A 17,694-nucleotide genomic window follows, 5' to 3' on the forward strand; every position below is an offset into this window, starting at 1 on the left:
AAAATCTCACAAGGTAATCTAAAATTAGTAGGAAATCTTTAGCAGACACAAAAGATGAGAGATGAAACTGCAGCGAGAGAGCATGGCAAATCCAAAAGGTCTAGTAGTGCATAAATCTACTGGAAAAAAAACAACAACAACAAAAGAGATAGAGAGAATTAACAAGATACAATAATAAAAGTTATGTCTTTAAAGCAGATTATAACAGGGTGGGAAATGTTTAATAGGTGTCCTCCTGAAAAGCAGTTACTATCTTTTAAATTAAAAAAAAAAAAAAAAAAAAAAAAACAGCTGGTATATTTTCACAGCATCTAGATTTATTTATGGTATAAAGCCATAGAATTGTAATATTATTACTCCTTTCCCACCCTGGCAGAGAATAAACATGAATTCAGAAGCACAGTGGAGTGAAAACAAAGAAGAGGAGAGAGAAAAGGCAGCAGAGAAAGACAGAAAAGGTGAATACAGAGCTACAGAAGTGTTTATTGAGCATGCTACAGAGGTAAGCAGAGTACACACAAAAGGAAATTAAACAACCATCAAACCTCCCAACTTTGTTAGAAAATTAATTTTTAATTGTGCCGCTTTCAAACTATACTGAATTTTACATTTCTAAAGATGTAAAAACTCAACTAATAGAAAATATACATGACCATTCTGTCTACATAGATAACAGAATCTATGAATCTTGAAACTAAGTACATCAATTTCAAAAAGTATTGGTCATTTAAACAGAATCAACAATTCAGATTGACAAGAACTGTTCAAATTAATTTGACCTGTAGATTCTGAGCCATGTTTTTATTAAAGTCAGATCTATTCCTAAATACAAAATATTTTGAAGATTTATTAAAACTGAATATTACAATGCAAGGTAAATTAAGACTAAAGGCACATAAACTTTGGTCCCACCTGGTTGTCAGTTTTAGAAAACTGCCACAAAATTAATCTTCCTGCAAATTTTCGCAGTACACTTTCTTTATCTTTGAAAAATACATGCACCAGTTCCTGAACTAGCTAGACCAGTCTGCACATGCTCAGAAATCCACAACCATATTCCAAATCTTAATTACAAACTAAGGATGGCAATATATATTTAAATGCACGTAAGTCATGTCAACTTCAAAAACATCTACGAAAAATATTCAGCCACAAACAAGACATTACTTAGTGCTGACATTTATATGATACGTCCCACAAGAGTGTGTACAAAAAGGTTAAGATTCCACAATGCTTTCCACATAGGGCTCAAACTTACAGAAATCACTTTGTTGTCTTAAGAAATTAATACTCTGCATCTTGTTAATTTTAACTAATGCCTACATTCATAACTGAATCTAGACCAGAATTGTGAGATACAAAAGGCCAATGTTTTTTTAAAGCAATAAAGCCTAAGGTAGTAAAAACTAAAAAATGCTGCTTTAATTCTCTCAGTATCATGTATCTTATTTGAGTAAATAGAAAGAAATGTGACAAGCCAATAATTCAAAATAAGTTCCAAGCAGGAGAAACAAAAACTTAACCTTTTTACACACCCCTGCCTAAACATATGGTAATTCCCATATAACAATGTGCCCTAGACAACCAATTCCTTTTTCCTAGTAAATGCACAATAGCAACACTAGTTTTCCTTTTTAAGGCACGTATGTCAACTAAGTTGAGAAAGGAAAGTATAATTAAACTAAAAATTTAAACAGACAATAAAAATGGCTTCCCTATAGAACAGATGAAATATAGCAGTTAACACTCTGCCTTTATGTATGCCATTTCATTTTATAACCAAGGAATGATAACAGCATGAAAAAAAAAAAAAGGAAACAAAAAAAAATCAAACTCTGGTCCCCACTTTTCTGAACAGTCAATAGGTGATGACACCAAACAATGTGATACACCCTCCATCTTCACCTCCCCCTTTTTAAATTGTTGACTTGGAGAAAGACACTCTCAGATGATGGTTTTCACCAAGGTTATAATTATGAAGATCAATCAAGGCCTGGATAGCTTCTTCCACTGTTGCCATCTGAAGAAGAGCCATTTTGTGATCTCTTCTGAAACAAAATTATAAAATTAGATACTTCATAAAAATTAGGAAGGGCTTAAATACTTGAATTTTTGCCCACTACAGAATCAAAAATTTCCATAAACAAAAAGAATAAAAACTACTTGAAGAAAACTTTTAACTTCTATCAAGTCACTAATTTAAAGATAAGAAAGCTTGCTTACTGAAAAAATTTAAATGCTTTCACAGTGCCCCCAGTGTTAGCAAACAGTGTTCGTAGATCCTCTTCTGCTACTGAAGGACTAGGAAAATTGGATGGAAAAAAGTAAAGATTAATAATAATTTTCAAATTTTATTTCTAAAATGTATACCCATTTAAAAATCTCCAGCTTTAATACTTACGGGATATTGGATAGGTGTAGGGTTGCAGAAGGAGGAAAAATGTTCTGAAAATTTTTGGATCCAGGTTTCTTAAAACGATGCAATGGGGAATTACCAAAATCCTTTGTTAGCCCTTGATCATCAAGTCCCTCTCGAGGTAGTTGTACAGTCTGATGTTTAGACAGAGTAACACGAATAATTTTGCCATACATTTTCTGTCCATTAAGATGGTTCATGGCTATAAAACGAAAAAAAATGCCTATTAAAAAACAATATTAACAAAGTTCAAAACAAAAAGAATTCTTCTTTTGGAATAGCTGAAAAAACTGAATTATATGATTTTTAAATAAATCTTTTTTTTTTTTTTTTTTTTTTTGGTTAAGCTTATTTATGTTGAGAGAGAACATGAAAGGGTGAGGGGCAAAGAGAGGCTGGCTCCATGCTGACAGTGAGGGGCTGAGACTCACGAACCGTGAGATCACAACCTGAATCAAAACCAAGACTTGGACACTTAACCTACTGAGCCACCCAGGCGCCCCATGATTTTTAAATAAATCTTGAGTTTTCAACAGTCACTGGTGACAAGATGATTTAAATTTATTTGCCCTAGACCATTTTGGCAAAAAAGCCAGCCTCTTTCACAGAATGAAAATCCTCATTATGAATCTTCTCTTCCTTGCCAATCCTGATAAATCATATACTTAGATGCCACAGAAAGAAACTTAGTACTCATCTGTAACAACTTCTCTCTCCTGCCCCATAACCTAACTGCCAAGTCCTATGATAATCTTTTCTTCCTAATTATCTCTCAATTCTCTACTTTTCAGTCACAATTTTTTGATCTGCTAACTCTGTCTCCCAATTTGTCTTCCTGTTGGATTTTTCCCTACTTTTTTTCAAATGCATCCTATTCCAAAGAGCAGCTGGATGACCTCTATAAATTGCAAATCTCATGTTATTACCTGACCCTAAAATCCTTAGGGTCAGACTAGGAAAGGTATAAAGCCATGTTAAAGAAATGAATTTGGACTATATCCTGATCTCCCCAGCATCTCTGAACATATTTATTGATGATATACAAAACCAATTACTTTGTTAGTGCTGAGAATCAAGTGGTAAGACAAGAACCATCTCACCCCTCATGGAACTTACAGTATTTTAGTACTGTACTCTTTGAATTTTACCCTCCAGCTATACAAAACCCTATCTTCCTTGAAGTGCCAGTTTTTCTTACCTTTTAGCCCTGTGTGCATGCTGTTCTAGCTACAATAATTTTTCATCTGGTCATTATCCCTCCTAGTCTTTCTCACTGTTCTTCTCTGGAAAGGTTCATATTCCCCATGCAGCACTCGATTTTCTTCTTCTTAAATTCATCACAATTTAATTATCTAACTCCTCCTCCTTCCGACTGCAAAGGACATGAAGGTAGGAACCCCGGTCTCTATCCCAGCACACAGCACAGTGCCTAACACAGAACATTATTACATACCTACTTTCTGCGGTAGCAGTTGGGTTATTTTTAAACTAAGCAAACTGGTCTGAGGTTACACATAAGTTACATGTTTTATGTTTTACTCACTAGTCACAACAACTTATGACCATTTTATAAGTCATATACTTTAAACTGAAGGTCTGATTTGACTACTCCAAGTATGTGTATTAACAGCAGAGAGATAAAGGCAAGGTGGAAGAAAAGGGAAATGAGGACAAAATCCTACTCACAACAGTACGTACACAATCTGACACCAGAGAAATGCACAATTTATTAAATCCAAGCATCTTTTCCTACTTACTCACACAGAATATAAACCAGTTAAACATAAAACAGTTCTGAAAAGGAAAATGCTGTAGAAGTGTTAAGGTACCATTCAGAAAAGATTCAAAAGTAAATTCTTATTTCACTTACAGCTTCCCTAATTTGTAAAAACAAGTTTACTCTTCCCAATTCTTTTACTGTAGTGTTATGTATTTGTAATTTTCTTTAGATTTGCAACTGAGGCCAACAGGAAAAAAAAAATCTCAGGCCTGAATTCTTTCTCACTTGTTTTACTGCATTTCACATATACTTCTAAATTTTCACTTACAAAATCAACTGCATTATTCAGAGATGGTACATAAACTCCTTTTATAAAACTTATTTGAATTATAAAATATTTTCAAAGTTCTAGAATTCTATTGTTTTAAGTGAACAGTACTTTGCTTATGAAAAAGTGCTACTACATCATATAAGGCATGGGTTATAAGGAATGAATCTGGGAATGAAGTGGTGTAAAGAAGCAGACTAAGGTTGTTATAAGAAAGCTATCTTTGTTCATCTTCAAAAAGTCATGAAAAGACGGCATAAACAGCTGAGCTTTGAGATACTGAAGAGCAGATATAAGAAAACAATAAAAAGTTCTAGGAATAGCACCTGCACCAAGAGGAGATGGATAATAGACTAATGGGATTAAAATAAAGCAAAAAAACCAAAAAGCTATCTCTAGAAGTAGTCAGGTAATGAGAAGTATGTCAAGTCAGCTGACCTGACAAAAGAATATGAAGTAATATGAAGTGGATGAGGGCCGAAGTTGAGGGGTAGAGTACCAGGGTTTTTAAGTATTCAAAAAAAAAAAGAAAAGAAAACCTTGTCAAATACTAAGGCATACATAATGATTAAGCAAAAAGCAGAAGAGTACTTGAATTACTAATTTAAGATGAATCAAGTTTAAATATTGGGACTCTGATAACTTGAAGCCTGTTACAAGAAATATGGCATAAATGGACAAAACAATCAATTAACGATAAAAGAGAAAAAAGCCAATGTCGCACAGTGGAAATGGCACTTTGGGTTGAATATAATTTTCTACTTTTCCCTTAATCTCTGAAGAAGATATCAATGAACAATGAGAAGATGGTTAAAATATATATATATATATAGCTACAGGACGAGTTTATATGTGGAAATGGAGCTATGTCAACAATTATACCCTTTATAATTCAAAAAACTTAGGTGTGTTGCCTCTCTCATTATTCCAAAAAATGAATCTTAACATCTACTTGTCTGTTTTATTAATCTATTCAAAAACCCAGCTTCTAGCTTTTCTTTCTTTCTCTCAACTGTCTTCTATACCAGTGATTTCTAGTCTGGTCTTTATCTTCTTCTTTCCTTGGGTTTACACCATCATTCTTAAAGTTAACCTCCTGTCACAACACTGCTTTCACTGTACTACACATACCTAATTTTAGTACAGTAGTTTCATTATTTTAGTTTTTAAGTATTCTAAATTCTTATTAAAGTAACTTCTTTGATCCATGAAATACTGGGAAATATAAGTGTATCTTTTTGTTACTAGCTCTAACTTGACTGTGCAACAGTGAATATGGTCTACATGATACTTCCTCTTTGCCTTATGGAGGGCTGCTTTAGTAATGTTCCCTATGTACTTAAAAAGAATGTGTTACATGTATAATTCTATACATGTGTCATTTGTGTTGTACCATTTGTATCCTTGTTGATCATTTTGTATGCCTGAAATAATTCAGAAAGGTGTGTTGACATCTCTGTGATGGAAGATTTGCTCAATTCTTCCTCCAGTTCTATTCATTTATGATTTACATATTTTGAGGATATTTCATTAGGGGCACACCCACATAAAACTGTTTTATTTTCCTGGTGATCTAAATTAATCTATCTTTTCTATATCCCTTTACTTTCAAATTTTCCACATTCTTGTGCTTTATATGCTTCTTGTAAAGAACTTTTTAAAAATCAGATCTGACGACCTGCCTTTCGACTGATGCATTTACTACTTTACATTTGTTGTTGTTGTTATTACTGATGTATAGGGACTTAGATTCTATCATAATTTTAAAATTTATATTTTCCCCCATTATACTCCATACCATTTGCTATTTCCCTCCACTGGATGGGGGGAATCTCTTGAAATCTCGGCAATACCTCAAAGTGTGACTTAGAGTTCTTCACTATGCGTGACGGCTCCTCTGTGAAAGCCAATATAGACACACACTTAAAAATTGCTCAAATATCATTAACACTAGAGTTACAGGATTTCCACACACTTTACAGCACACTTTGACAGATGTAATATAGTGGCTAAAGGTCTGTTATAAAGAACTAAGTAAGTTTACTTTTGAGATGGCAGTTATATAAAAATACTCTTTGGTATTTTGTTAAAATTCTGTTAAAGTTCATTTAGGATAATATGTTACTCTTAAAACAACAATTTAAGAAAACGCTAAATTAAATAAGCCATGGCAGAAAGCCAGGGTAGAAAGATTATTAAAGAAACACCTTAAAGTTTGCAAATTTTAAAACTCTGGTCTAAAATGATTTAGCATGGCCTCTGAGATTTGCAGCAATCTCGTTCACATTTAAACACTACTATCTCTTAATGTTATTTCCCCCATACTACTTCCTAAACATAAAAATATCTGCCTAGGGGCGCCTGGGTGGTTCAGTCGGTTGGGTGTCCGACTTCGGCTCAGGTCATCATCTCGCGGTCCATGAGTTCGAGCCCCGCATCGGGCTCTGGGCTGACAGCTCAAAGCCTGGAGCCTGTTTCGGATTCTGTGTCTCTCTCTCTCTCTGACCCTCCCCTGCTCATGCTCTGTCTCTCTCTGTCTCAAAAATAAATAAATGTTAAAAAAAAAATTTTTTTTAAATATATATCTGCCTATACCATAAAACAATGAGTATTTTCAAATAGAGTCCTATGAAAACCAAAGGGAGAACAGGGCCCCAAAACATACTAAATTTTTTATTCTCACTAATTTTTTTCAACAGCACACCTTAGTTTTCTGTGGGATTTGAGTATGTGGGTGTGAATTTTAAAGGCATTAATGGTGTGAATACATATTTTTCTGGTCATATACTTCAAAATCTACCCTAAAAGCAATGAGAAAAAATAAATTATTTGCTATTACATATGGTTTAAAAACTACAAATCATGCTATTAGACAGTCAAGGCTCTAGTAAAATATAAGTACTGTTACGCACTGAGCTGTATTCTCCCAAAATTCATATACTGAACCTCTAAGGAGATAGTGAAGGTTAAATAAGGTCACAAGGATGAGGCCCTCATCCAGTAAGACCAGTGTCCTTAGAAGAAGAGGAAGAGAAACCCAGAGAGCTCAGAGGAAAGGCTATGTGAGGAGATGCGGGGAAGGTGGCCATTTGCAAGCCAGGAAGAAAGCCCTTATCAGAAACTCAATCTACTGGCACCTGAGAAAAAAAATTTCTGTTGTTTAAGCCACTCTGTGGTATTGTTTTAGCAGCACAAACTGATGTAAGTATAGTAAAAACTAAAATGCCACTTACTTAAAATAGTCATTATATATATAAAATATCCAGAAGAATTTGATTAAATTCTACCTGAGGTACTTCTTAACCATGATAACTGTAAATCCTTTACATGAGGATAATGTCATCCACAGCTCACACAGTGATGAGAAACAAATGAAACACTTGAGAAATGTTTTTTTAAATGCTACTTACAATGTACATAAAAGCAATGGCCATGACTACCCTTACCAGAGTACAGAAGTATACACAGCAGAGGGAGAAAAAAAGATTTACAAGGACACCCAGAACATGATTAGCACTTTTTTATACATCTTTCATTAAAGATGGGTATCTCCATTTTAAAGAGCAGAGAGCCAGAGGTCTAGTTTTATACGTTGTCTGAGCTACCATGAAAGCTGGTAAGAAATAATAAAATTCAAATTTACTTCTATCTGATACCAAATGCCAAAAGGTCCATATGTCATGTTCAAGTTTATGACCTTCACTGGGCATAAGAGCAAAAATACACTAGTCCTTACGTCATAAGAGACAAATTTCGAAATTAACAACGTGAAAACAACCAACCTGAGGCACCTAATGTCAATGAACAGAATTACAAGCTAAAGATCATACTGATATTTACAGTCTTCTCACACTGTGAATGTGTAGTTGTATTCCAGATTTATGTGATCTGACTTTGTGTATGAAGGCAAATGATGTATTAATTTAATTAAAATACTTACCTAAGTTAAGAATGTAAGTGTAATTTGACTACAGTACATTTTAAGATTCCAAAAGGGATTAACAATGGTGTATTGTATGTGGCACAAGGTTTTCATTTTGTAAAAACCCAGTACCCCTAAAATACGTTTTCCATGTGACTCTTTCTATTATTAAGTTTAGCAAAAATCTAGGAGAATTAAGATAACACCACATTAATCAGGACTCCATGGACTATATTTAGCCTAGCAGTTAACTTCTATCACAGGGAATAAGTAGGAATGAAAAACACTAGGGATCTTTAATACAAATGTCATAATTCTTATGTGAAATTATTATTGCAATTCTGGAGCCTAAACCTTTTTCCACTGGATTGTACTTGAGGAATGGTAAGAGGACAGCAGACAACCACAAACATATTCATCATGTATAATGACTTGCATTAAAATACGAAAGTTAACGTGCCATTTTGAGCCTTGGCTATCCAAAATAATAAATAAATAAATGAATGAATGAATGAGTAAATAAAGGTTCTTACTGCCATAAAGGGGTTTGATTTTATTAACAGATTCAGATTTATAGACGTATGGGTAACTGTTTAACCTTACCAAGCTGTGATTGGTTTCCATCAGCCATCTGTATCAGAGCACTGTCTTTCTTATTGTACAAAATCTTCACACGCTGCACATCTCCATAAACACCTTTTTTGGAGCCACAGAGAGGTAATCCAAAAATGGAATTAATGTTACATGCAAGTCAGCTGAAGATTATCTTTCTGACATATTAATGAAACATTCAGACATCAACATGATCACTCATTCAAACTCATCATTCTCACAAATGAATAAAGAAGATCAAGATTTTGAACAGTGAATTTTGAAAAGAATAATTTTTGATAAACCCTCAAAGCTATGTGAATGATATTAAATTAAAGACCATGCAAAATAAATCAGCATGCATTAAAACAAATTTTGTGTCTATGGAGAGTTTTAAATAGCAAAGAAAAATAGCAAAAGATTTACTATTCAACTTTAAGCCAAAGTGCTAGCTACAAATAAGAATTAAGGTGAAACAAAAATCAAATCAATAATAAAAGTATAGTGCTAACAATAACATACCGAAGAGGGTAAACAGACTTTGGGGCGTAACCATCTTTAGAAGGAGAGAAGAGCAAGCAGCGTAAGACAAGAAGAGAGAAGAGTCGAGGAAGAGCGGAGATGAACAGATCATCCATAACGAAGGGTGGTTCCCGCAGAATGGTGAGGTGGTCATGGATCATGGTTCAAGGCGGTTAATTGGGGCAAGTTGGTCCGAGGAACATTTGTTCAAGCACAGAAGCATGAACATAGGGAATGGAGACAGGGAATGAAGACAAGGACAAGGAAAATAAAGGATAAGACAGGGAAGGGAATGGGCATTTGGGAAAAGACAAGGAAAGGGAAGGTGAACACACAGGGAAAAGGATGAAATGGGGAAGGGAAACAGCAATGCAGAAGAAAAAAATAAGGAATTGGGGAACAAAAAAAAAATAAAATATAGGTCAGTACATAGGAAATGCAGGAATTTGGTCAGAAAATGGTTGGTTTATGTACTGTACAAGAAAAACTGAGTAAAATGTAGTCATCCAAGACAAATATGGGTAAAGTACATCTATATCAAAGAGTAAATTACAGCATTTCATCTCAACATAGGGAAGGAAAGCATGCACAGGAATTTTAAACTTTGAACTTTAACTGCATAAGCATGGCTGGTTATGAAATGCAGGCAAAATTCTTAAAAGAAAAACAAAGGCACTCTGATTCAAACATTTTAGCATGCAGAACTGTGAATGACAATAGTATCAAATGATAAAATAAGCTTAATGTTCGTATTAACAGAGGCCAATTAAAAATGGAACAAATATTCAAATTAGACATTGTAAACTGATACACTGAGCTTCCCACATTTCATACCAGCTTTCATAGCAATCAAAATAAAATATACCAGACATAAAATGTACAACTAAAGAAAATAACTCAGCAATAAATTTTATTTAACAAGGGGGAGGGGGAATAAAGTTGAAAAATATTTTTAGAAGACAATGACTAATAACTGCAAAGAAAAAATTACTAAGAAAGACTGGAAGAGTGCCTCGTCAAGATCTTTGGAAGAACCTTCAAAGAAAAATGTATTAGAGTAGTTCACATAAAATAAGATTTAAAAAAATGCAATGACACATAAGCGTGAAATGAACAAGCAAATAATTAGAAAAGGCAAAGAACAAAATTGTTTTACAGTTAAATCTGCAAATTAGATCACATTTGCCTTTGAGAACAACAGAAAGAAAAAGCCATACTACAGTACTTCACCATATTTTTCTTAGGAAAAATAGGTAGTTAGGTTAAAATAATATAATAATAATAATAATAATAATAATAATAATAATAATAATATATATATAAAGAGATATGACTGCCTAGGGAAATATTACCTAAACAAATACATAGATTTTATTCAGAAATAGAAACGTACAGAAAATACTTTGACTAATGAATGTACATAAAAAGAAAGGCAAGTGCAAAATGAAATAAACATGAGAAACTTTCACAAATGAAATGGAGTTAAAGAATAAACATTACAAAATTATTTTACTAACCTCTTCATTTAAATTGCTAACCAACAGGACTGTATTGCCACCAGCTGAGACTCCAGGCATACCCACTCGGCCAGCAGCAGCTGCAGCAGCTGCTGCAGCAGCATTTGGAATAGCCAAAGGACTCAGAGCTCCTGGAACAGCTGCAACAGGAAGCCCTAATTTTAAAATAAAGCATATTTTACGAAACACACACAAGTCGTTTACAAAAACCAATTTAAGCACGATGGCTGCATGGCTTACGGCTGACCATTCCAAATGGTTCCTGAAAGTTAATTTGTATAACATTTAGAAAAATGGTTTACTGATAATGCATCAGAGAAAATTAACTGGTTTCAATGAAATCATTAAATATTAGGGCTAAGGTACATACCTGTATGTTAAAAAATTAAATATACCATATTCCATCTCCTATGAAAAAGCAAACAAAGCATAAAGGATGTAATATTTCTAAATCAGAGATTTGAAAAATTCACTTCCACGGTTTATAGCAAGAAGCCACATCTAAAATAAATATCATCTTCAACAAAACAGTAACTCACACTTTTTTCTACAAGTGCTATCATCTTCATAAACTCATACTTGAAACCGGACAGCTACAGTTTATGAAACAAACAGTAAGTCAGTCCTTCAGTTCTTGAAGACCTATCACCCTGAACATCATTATTTAATTCATTCAAATGACTTAAAGAAAATCTTACAGAAGTTTGTTTGCCTTAATTCCATACTCAAGTAGTCATAATGAACACAACAAATTTCTCAAACACATTTCCCCAGTAGAAGGAATGAGAAAACGTCACCGTATCCACACAGGCTTTCTCCTTCAGTATTTTCCCACATTTTGCCTACCAGTTTTAACATTTCCTTCTCATTTCTATTGTTCTATTTTCCAGTCTTACTGTTGTTCTATCATCTTTAAGATATGCCAGTCTTCACTCTAGAGAGAATTCTCTTTTGTCTCAGCATCTTTTATCCACGTTCCAATTAAAAGAATGAACTCTAAATCCTTTCATCCCTGAAATTCTTACATACCAGCTGATTCCTCAATACATATTAGTTCACTAATGAAGTAAATTGTATGTTACTTTTATTCTTCCCATGAAAAAGGAAACATCCAACCTACATGAAGTTAATCCGTGACATACCTGGATCAAAAAGGCCCTTTGTACTGTTGTCCCAAAAGTTCATGTTTTATTTCTTCTTTTCTCTTTCCATCAGCCTTCTTGTCTATGTCATAAGGATGTGCTGTTGCCTTTGGTTTCAGATCTCTCAATATTTTAGCCAAGTTTTTTTTTTTAAGTCTTTTTACGTTATAGAAACTATGATGGCCTTTCACTGACAGTCTAAAAGGTTAAGATTCACAATTCTTAATCTCTTCAGTTTCTGACTTCTAATTTTTCCCTCCAATTTCTTTGTATCTCTTCTAAGCACTCCAACAGTGGAAAGATATTTTTCTCAATCTTTCTGTGGATAAGCTTATTTTAGTGCTTTTTGCCCACTTTTTGAGATTCCCCCTTTTTTATTTCTCCATCTTATTTTTTAGATTCTACTTTTTGTGATGGAAAATATCCAACACATAGAAAAGAGAGTCTACAATAACAAATCCCACATACCCATCACACTGGTTTACCAATTACCAACTTATGGCCAATCTTGTTCCATCCATTCACCCATTTTACTTTTAAAATAGAAACTTCTCATGTTCTTTGATGCCTTTTTGGATCCATCGGTGTGAATCTTTTTAACCAATTATTCTACAGTGTTACAAACTTCCCCAAGTCAAATACTATAGCCCTATGATTACACTTCATAGGTTGTTTCCATTTAACATTCAATAGATATCTTAATTTGCTGCCAATGGCAAGTATGAGGATACATTCCCAATTCTTAGATATGCACTAACAGTAATTTTGTTTCTGAATACTGTTAGAAAGTGACCCCTCATCCTTTCTTTAAATATAGTATTCCTTAAGTATTTTCAGATAGCTGTGGCTGAATGTACATACCATTCAACTAAAGTTGACAACACAATTATTTCACACTGGCAGAAACTCCAGATGCAGGCATTACACTGTCAAATTATTTCCTCATTTCCCTGACTTTAATTGGCTACTTTTCAGTGGAAAAAGTAACTTAAAATTCTGTTAAGATTCTTGGTCTTAATGGGATCCAGTCCATGGCCCAAAACAAATACTATCGAAAATACATGGTATGCAGAAGAGGTCAATATCAACCCTCAAATTCCCTTTTAGGAATAAAAGACTTTTTTTTTTTTTTTTTTTTTAAATCCATCAAAGACATCTGAGAGCAGCTCCTTTCACAAAAAATTAAATCAGCTACATTTCTGGTTTTTCAATTCTACCAGACAAGAAACAATTTTCAGGGCCCACTAAGCCAGAAAAATTTAACTGAAGAATTAGTTACCAACATTAATATAAAAATTTTCCCTGTACATCCCTACTCTTCACTGCCATCTTGTTCATTAAAATACTCCTACTTATCTACTACAATAGTCTTGAACTTTGTATCCCACAATGAAAATGTTCTTTTAGTCTCAGGACCCCTTTATACTCGTAAAATTTACTGAAGAATACAAACAGCTTTTAAATGAGTTGTATTTAACATATCAGAAATTAAAGCCAAGAACTGTTTTAAAATGAACAAGTATACATGATCACATATTCTATTATCCTTTAAAGCAATGTATGCTAGTGAGAATAAGTCAAAAGACAACATTTTAGTAGTGTTATGGATATATAGTTTGGACTTTGTTAGACACCCTAAGAGGGCCTCCAGAGATCTCTAAACATTTTGTGAACCACTGCCATGTATTCTTGGTATGATGCTTTGTACATCTGTGGTTATCAATAAATAAGGAATTGGGAAAAAAAAAAAAAAAAAAGAATTCACTTCCAAAAAAGAAAATGCTGTAACATGATGGATACACACACACACACAAGAATGAGACATGCAATAGATTACACAGTACTGACACTTCCAGGATTAAGTCTGAAGTCATCTATTACTCGTCTTTCCTTGTTGACATTTCAAGCAATATTATTAATTCATGAAATATAAAATATCAATCTACCTAAATTCAATATATAAATCTAAACATGACAGTCTAAGCTTAATATTTCATTTTTTCAAAAAAGCTGCTTCTGAAATACACCTCTACAATGTCAATATACAATGATCTAATGAAAACTTCACCAATATACTCAAAGGTGATAGAAAATTTGTTCAAAGAAACTTCATTCACGACATAATGGTTTTTGAAATACATTTCTTATTGAAATCTGGATGTTATAATGGAGTAACTTGGTGGCACATTATTTAAAACATGAAGACTTATCATGGAGAAATGACCACTGAGAATTAAGAGAGAACTGAAATTAATTTAAAATGGAAATTGAAAAAAAAAAAAAGTCTAGTCTTTTTTTAGTGTGACAGATCTGAGAGACTTTTTAAATGCCAGGGAATGCCATCTTTTAACAAACAACATTGCACTTTGGTAAAAATAAGACTGCTAATTTTCTAGTGAGAAAATGGGCTCAAAGGAGATGCAACTACCTCCTTCTAGTACGGAGGTAACGGGAAACAAAAAGTGGAATGTAAGCTATTGAGATCTTCACTGCTGTTACTACTATCCAAATGATATACGTCTCCCCACTTTTCTATTTATTATCACCAATCTGGGCCACTGTGCTATGGCAGGTGATACTGCCAAATCATCTTTCTTCGTTTTAGGTAGCCCAGGGTATGGCCTAAGAGTACTTTAAGAGACGAGGGCAGTCTGTCTTTAATACCACTAGCAAGTAGTTCTCTTCCACTGTATCCTCCCCCATGCTGATAGAAAAGCTTACTTAAGCCATCTTTACATAGTTCTAAAATCACTGGAATTAGTCTTGAGTTTTTACTGGACTTTTAAAGTCTCTAACGACAGATTCTACAATTAATTTCTCAGTACACTCTTCTCTGAAAAATTACTATCAGTCAGGAAAAAAAAAATTCGGTTTAACCTAAATGTCTTCCACAATAAAAACAACCTACATTGGGGCACCTGGGTGGCTCAGTCAGTTGAGCGGCCGACTTCGGCTCAGTCATGATCTCGCGGTCCGTGAGTTTGACCCCTGCGTCGGGCTCTGTGCTGACAGCTCAGAGCCTGGAGCCTGTTTCAGATTCTGTGTCTCCCTCTCTCTGACCCTCCCCCATTCATGCTCTCTCTCGGTCTCAAAAATAAATAAAAAAAATAAAACGTTAAAAAAAATAAAAATAAAAAAAATAAAACGTTAAAAAAAATAAAAATAAAAAAAATAAAAACAACCTACAAAATATTTCATGATGCACTATTTATTTACACCATAATGATAAATTCTGAAAAATAATTCTGTATATTTATATTAATGTTAACTTCTAGTTGTAAATCAACAAATTTACAATCTCCCCTTCATAAAAATTACATAAAACATGTTATATACATTGGCTCCAGCAAATTATTTCTAGTTGTAGAAATACTTTTAATACTGTATATCTTTAGCTATGGCAGCAGGTATGCTGGAAAAAAATATTGACACATGTTCATGATGAGACATAAAAATGCCTATTCTACTTCTAGGATTGTTATAAGGATAAAATAATGTCAAAGAGCTTCATAAACTGCCACACAAAGGTGTAACAAGAATCCTTTTCATATGAAGTGATCTTCATCAGGTGGGTCACCCAGATATTTTGAGTTGACTCAGCAATTTTATAGATTTCTCATGTTAGTTCTGACACATTACTAACCCTTCCACCACTGAAATGGATGAACACACAGCCATGTATATGATACAGGTTCAAAGTCCAGTGGGATGAAGTGATATTACTTATTTATCTTAAGGTCACACAGACATCCTTAATCTTGCCCAGAAGAATTAAAAAACCTAATTTATTTTTTTATTTTTTATATTTAGTATTTATTTATTATGTATATATTTATGTATTTATTTATTTATTTATTTATTTTTGAGAGAGAGACAGTGTGTGAGTGGGGTAGGAGCAGAGAGAGAGGGAGACACAGAATCTGAAGCAGGCTCCAGGCTCTGAGCTGTAAGCACAGAGCCTGATGTGGGGCTTGAACTCACGAACTGTAAGATCATGACCTGAGCTGAACTCGGATGCTTACTGACTGAGCCACCCAGCTGCCCCCAAAAACTAACCTTTTTGTTAACTTCCTTTAAATCATTTACAAATTTATCCATGGTTTTTAGTAAGGTTTTTATTTTAGAACAGTTTTAGATTTACAGAAAAACTGAAGCTTCTACAGAGTTCCTATATAACCTGCACACTTCCTTTTCCCATTAACATTTTACGTTAGTGTAATTATTGCAATTAATCAACTAATACTCATATATTATCATCAACTGAAGTCCACACTTTGTCAGATTTCCTTGGTGTGCATCTAATATTCTTTTTTGTTCCAAGATCCTCTAATACATTTAGTCATGTCTCATCCCCTTAGGCTTCTCTTGACTTGTCCTTAGGATTATTTTACCCATGATTTTTAAGGATGCACAATTTGTTTTATCCCTTCATTTCCCATTCTAAAATTTATACCCAAAGTCCATTAAATTATTTCTCTTGGTCTTACTTCTTTACCCTGTTTAGGACATCTGGTAGTTTTAAGTCTCACATACTACTGAACACAGTATACTGGAAGGGCCTTCTAATTCATAAAGTATTGGGTTTTCGGTGAGGAGGGAGGTTTTAGAACATTTTATTTCCTGATTTGAAACTAAAAATTTTGCTTTTGACAAAAATGAGAAACGCTATTCTATCCTCAATCCATGCCTCCTCTTCTACAAACCTACCCTTCAATTCCTTATTGTACCTGCTGGAATCCATTCTTTTCTATCATTAACAATCAAATTTTTCTTTTTCAACGTGTTCCTTAGAGAAACTTTTTAATTAAAAGCTTGCTTTGTCCTCTTGGAACTTCTCTTATAACCCTTTCAAAAAGTCATTTTTACCTCCATAAACCCTTCCCCAAAGGAAAGAGAAAGGATGTATTATTCATCATTCTACCCCACCACCCAGTGTTTCTTTCAGACTGCTGTCCCACCACCATCAATTAAGACAGCTTCTGCATGAAATCATTTCTCATCAAAACAACCATCAGGTTACCAGGACATTTTCACTAATTATATAGACTTTTTAAGCACCTGGCTTTATTCCTCCTCCTCTCTCAGCCCCTATTATCATCCTGTGATATGTCAAACACTCTGATCTCGCGATTTCTTTAAAACTTCTACTTTGATAATTTTTACATCAATCCATTTTAGCAACTTCTCTCGCTACATCTTTTTCTTTTTGTTTTGCCATCCATTTCTAACATTTAAATCTCCTTTCCCGACTTCCTTCTTCCATCTTTCTCAATTCTACCCCATACAACCACTGAATCCACTTGTGGCCTTTATTTATTTTAGCCCTTTCTATTCTTCCTGGACTTGACTTCACAATGTAGCCTAAATTTCTTTGATATTCTTCAATGCCAGACTTGGATAAATCCAATCTTGTACTCTGGCTAAACTTTCATGTGCTTAAGTATTAGAGTGAACACAGAACACATAACATACCCCAAAACTGATTCACAAACATTTTGTTATTTAACATCAGCTGACTTCCTCATCTATTTTCAAG

The 17,694-nt window shown here is 33.8% G+C and overlaps 1 protein-coding gene across 5 annotated transcripts in view; it reads right to left on the minus strand.

Moving 5' to 3' along the window:
• Positions 1 to 463: 463 nt before the first annotated feature.
• PTBP2 (polypyrimidine tract binding protein 2) overlaps positions 464 to 17,694 on the minus strand; it is an 81,601-nt gene continuing 64,370 nt past the window's right edge. For 2 of the 5 annotated variants that reach the window (XM_019457581.2, XM_019457585.2), the window contains exons 9-14: positions 11,017 to 11,171; positions 9,500 to 9,533; positions 8,990 to 9,082; positions 2,402 to 2,618; positions 2,224 to 2,301; positions 464 to 2,048 (exon numbers count right to left, since the gene is read on the minus strand). In XM_019457581.2, coding sequence (XP_019313126.1) covers positions 1,916 to 2,048; positions 2,224 to 2,301; positions 2,402 to 2,618; positions 8,990 to 9,082; positions 9,500 to 9,533; positions 11,017 to 11,171 — 710 coding nt within the window. In that variant the 3' untranslated portion in view covers positions 464 to 1,915. The remainder of the gene's footprint in view (positions 2,049 to 2,223; positions 2,302 to 2,401; positions 2,619 to 8,989; positions 9,083 to 9,499; positions 9,534 to 11,016; positions 11,172 to 17,694) is intronic. The other 3 variants (XM_019457584.2, XM_019457583.2, XM_019457582.2) reach the window with 3 other exon arrangements.

The sequence above is a fragment of the Panthera pardus genome, unplaced genomic scaffold (assembly GCF_024362965.1).
Source record: "Panthera pardus isolate Hobbes unplaced genomic scaffold, ASM2436296v1 HiC_scaffold_11, whole genome shotgun sequence".
NCBI lineage: Eukaryota > Metazoa > Chordata > Mammalia > Carnivora > Felidae > Panthera > Panthera pardus.